This window comes from Oratosquilla oratoria, chromosome 28, assembly GCF_046742065.1.
Source record: "Oratosquilla oratoria isolate Oo_2021 chromosome 28, ASM4674206v1, whole genome shotgun sequence".
Lineage (NCBI taxonomy): Eukaryota > Metazoa > Arthropoda > Malacostraca > Stomatopoda > Squillidae > Oratosquilla > Oratosquilla oratoria.
The window spans coordinates 37106519-37111518 of record NC_134804.1 but is presented as its reverse complement, the minus strand read 5'-3'; the positions used below and the strand labels follow the sequence as shown (position 1 = coordinate 37111518).

The 5000-nt window shown below is 38.1% G+C and overlaps 1 protein-coding gene across 4 annotated transcripts in view; it reads right to left on the bottom strand.

Annotated features, from left to right (window-relative positions):
• Positions 1 to 5000, bottom strand: part of LOC143040313 (uncharacterized) — a 286668-nt gene that overhangs the window by 16993 nt on the left and 264675 nt on the right. For all 4 annotated transcript variants that reach the window (XM_076211209.1, XM_076211206.1, XM_076211207.1 and 1 more), the window contains exon 6: positions 4162 to 4270. In XM_076211209.1, coding sequence (XP_076067324.1) covers positions 4162 to 4270 — 109 coding nt within the window. The remainder of the gene's footprint in view (positions 1 to 4161; positions 4271 to 5000) is intronic.

The window sequence follows — 5000 nt, the reverse complement described above, 5'->3', positions numbered from 1 at the left end:
TATGTATATATATATATATATATATATATATATATATATATATATATATATATGTATATACATATATATATGTGTGTGTGTGTGTATGTGTATGTGTGTGTGTGTGTATACATACCCATACACGCCTATATACATATATATGTATATATATATATATATATACATATATATATACATATATATATACATATATATGTATATATATATATATGTATATATACATATATATATATGTATATATATATATATATATATATATATATATATATATATATCTATATATATGTACAACACTGAATGGGTCCTAGTGGACAGATATACATTTTTATCAACCACAACACTTAGAATTAAAGTGTGTTGTGGTTGATATATATATATATATATATATATATATATATATATATCAATCCTTGATAGTGGCGCACGGGATTCGAACCCACTGCATCTAAACCCAAACTTCCAAGACACCCGCCTTACCCCTCCCACGAGTGCGGTTGGCCATGGGGTGAAATGGTGGTTAATGGGGTGCAGTGAGCACCCTCCCCAATCTCGATAGTCAGATTGACTATGAGTTCTCATGGTTTTATACCGTCGTTGGTCGAGCGGTGTAAGGCGGGTGTCTTGGAAGTTTGGGTCCAGATGCAGCGGGTTCGAATCCCGTGCGCCACTGTCAAGGATTGTTTGATTGATGTCGCTGTTTACTAGCAAATTTCTCATATAGTTACGTTGGCGATAGCGTGAGAGGAATTCGTTCCGGTCCTTACCCCTCCCACGAGTGCGGTTGGCCATGGGGTGAAATGGTGGTTAATGGGGTGCAGTGAGCGCCCTCCCCAATCTCGATAGTCAGATTGACTATGAGTTCTCATGGTTTTATACCGTCGTTGGTCGAGCGGGGTAAGGCGAGTGTCTTGGAAGTTTGGGTCCAGATATGGCGGGTTCGAATCCCGTGCGCCACTGTCAAGGAGATTGTCTGATTGATGTCGCTGTTCACTAGCGAATTTCTCATATATATATATATATATATATATATATATATATATATATATATATATATATATACATATATACGTGTTTTTAAGTACAGTTTTGAAATAAAAATGAAACGCAGATTTTTCGTAAAAAAAATCTTTTTACATAAAAGTCTGTAGTATAATCTACTTTTCAACATAATTTCCACCAATATTAAGGCATTTATCATATCGTACAACCAGCTTTTGAATACCATCCTCGTAGAAATCTGCCGCCTGATTAGAGAACCACTGCAACACGGCCGTTTTGACATCTTCATCGTCATCGTGGCGCTGACCACCCAGATGCTTCTTCAAATGCAGGAAGACGTGGTAGTCACTGGGCGCTAGATCGGGGCTGTACGGAGGGTGATCAAGTTGTTCCCAGCCAAATGATCTGATCACATCTTGAGTTTGATTGGCTGCGTGTGGACGGGCATTGTCATGAAGCAAAATGATTCCCTTACTCAGCATGCCACGCCTTTTGTTTTGGATTGCACGGCGCATTTTTTTTTTTTTTAATTCGCACAATAAGTTGTAGAGTTTATTGTGGCACTACGAGGCAAAACATCCACAAGCAACAACACTCTTCCTGTCCCAAAACACGGTACACATGATTTTCTGGGCTGAAATTGTTTGCTTGAACTTGACTTTCCTGGATGATGACGAATGCCGCCATTCCATGGATTGCTGCTTTGATTCTGGTGTAAAGTAAGCCACCCATGTTTCGTCGCCTGTGACCGATTTGGCTTAAAAATTGGTCATCTTCCTGGCTATACCGCTCTAGGAAAGTCAAAGAACTGGCTAAACGTTTGCTTTTGTGAACCTCCATCAGCATTTTTGGTACCCAGCGTGAGTATAACTTTCGATAGTTTTAGTGTTTTGTCACAATTTCATAAACCACTCTTCTTGACACTTCAGGAAGCTGATCAGATAACGACGAAAACGCAAAGCGTCTGTTTTCTTTCACTTTTTCATCAACTCTCTGCACCAGACCATCAGTAATGAGTGAAGGTCGTCCACTTCGTTCCTTATCATGCACATTTGTACGGCCATACTAAAAAGCTCTCACATATTTCCGCACCATCCAATCATTCATAATGTTTTCTCCATACACTTCACTGATCTGACGATGAATTTCAGCCGCATTCACGCCTTTAGCAGTAAGAAAGCGAATCACAGCGCGTATTTCACAGTCGGCGGCATTCTCAATCGTAGGAGGCATTTCAAATATTCACAAATTTAAACACGGTCAGATGATTCCATAATTATGTTGAAAAGTAGATTATAGTACAGGCTTTCATGTAAAAATAGAATTGTTACGAAAAGTCTACTTGTTTAATTTTTATTTTCAAAACGGCACTTACTTAAAAAACACGCTTCGTATATGTATACATATGTATACACACACACACACACACACACACACACACACACACACACACACACACACACACACACACACACACACACACACACATATTATATATATATATATATATATATATATATATATACATACATATATATTGATACATTATGACAGGTTTGAGGAAGGTCGAAGAAGACAAGGGTCTAGAACAGAGTTTCTTCCTGACCGGTTTTGCTTAGAGCTTCTTCAGAGGAATGTTCTTTTAGCTTAGAGCCTCTTCTGAAGAATCTTTAAGCGAAACCGGTCAGGAATAAACTCGGTCCTAGACCCATGTCTTCTTTTTCCACCATATATATATATATATACACATATATGTATATGAGTGGAAGGGTGGTGAGATAAACACCGAGTAATGTTGGAGTGTAAATTTACTGACGTTTCGTCCTTAACAGGACTTCTTCAGAGTATGAGTACATAAGCATAAAATCAACATATATATACACGCGTTCATGTCCGCGTTCCTGCTAACCCACGCCACTCGAGTCCGCTTGTTTCCTCATCTCCCGGCGGATGAGTCGTCCGGACATTTGAGACAGTTTGATGAATCCGTCCCTGTGATTAAGGCAAGGCTGAGATGCTATATATGCTGCCTCAACTAGTTTCCTCTTTTTCTTTTCTAACCCCTGTTGTAAAATCATATATAGCATCTCAGCCTTGCCTTAATCACAGGAACGAATTCATCAAAGTGTCTCAAATGTCCGGACGACTCATCCGCCGGGAGATGAGGAAACAAGCGGACTCGAGTGGCGTGGGTTAGCAGGAACGCGGACATGAACACGTGTATATATATGTTGATTTTATGCTTATGTACTCATACTCTGAAGAAGTCCTGTTAAGGACGAAACGTCAGTAAATTTACACTCCAACATTACTCGGTGTTTATCTCACCACCCTTCCACTCATTCTGTCGTCCTTCTGTCCAACATATATGTATATATATACATGCACACACACACACACACACACACACACACACACACACACACACACACACACATACACACACACACACACACACACACACACACACACACACACACACACACACACACACACACACACACACACACACACACACACACACACACACACATATATATATATATATATATACATATGTGTATATATATACATATATGTACATATATTTATGTATATATATATATGCATATATATATATGCATATATAGAGATATATATACATATATATATAATATATATAGTACATATATACATATATATGTATATATATATATATATATATATGTATAATACATATATAGATATATGTATATATATATATATGTATATATATATACAGTATATATATATATATATATATATATATATATATATATACATATATATATATATTACATAGGATTACAAAGGCGGAGCATGCCGACAGGAGACCTTTTGATCCATATCTAAGTCGGATGCGAAAAAAAAAATAATATTAATAATAAAATGATAAATAAAAACTATAATAATGTAAATAACAAATAAAATACATAAATAAATGCATAGGTATAGTTAAATAATAAACAAACAAGTAAATAGTAAATAATAATAAATTGACATATAACTAATAGTAAATGAAAATCAGACAGACAAATGATAACAAAACAAAAACAAATAATATAAGATGAATTATAATCATTACAGCATCTTACTTAGAGAGAGAAAGAGAGAGGATATAGAGAGAAAGGTAGAGAGACGGACCTGGAAGAGCTCATCGCAGTCATCGGGACAGGCCTCCCACTCGGGCGAGTCGATGAACTGGTTGGGGTAAATGTAGTGCAGATGAGTCCCATCACACGTCACGCGAAGCCTGAAATAGACAAACAACCGTCACAAACGGTACAAATGTTACGTACGTTCAGAACGTTACGTGTGTGTGTGTGTGTGTGTGTGTATTCAGCTTGGTCTTTGAATCACGTGCTGGACTCGTGATCGTCAGCTATTTCCCTTTTGGAAGAGAGCTCAGAGCTCCTATGACCGATCTATGGGTAATGCTGTGACCTTACACGCATCCCCTAACTCCCCGCCCACGAGAGTTGGAGTAACGACTCGAAGTGTAGTGGTACTGAAATTATTTCAGCTCTGGGCAGGATTCGAACCCAGACCCCCGTAGTGACAGTCGGAGACTGCCAGCCGCGTCACCGAGTCGTGTGTGTGAAAATGTGTGTGTGTGTGTGTGTGTGTGTGTGTGGGTGGGTGCAGGAAAAACTCATCCTCATTTCCATGAGACCATATTAATGACGTCAAAATTGGTCGGGCATCGGTCAAGGGCTGACAGTTTTCTGGTGTTGGGAACCCTTGGGGGGGAACCTCTCTTGAACTTTTGGGACCCAGAAGACCCCGAATGAAGACATATTTCCATAGGAAATTCCACGAAATGTAACCATTTTTCGCTACACATCTTCCAGTTTTCCAGTAACTAGTCGCGTCTTCTAATCTTCCCCTTCACTATTTATCCACTCATCTATCTATCCAGCTACATATGTATAAATATATATTCTTCTATCTATCTATCTATCCACCCATCTATCGAATCCATC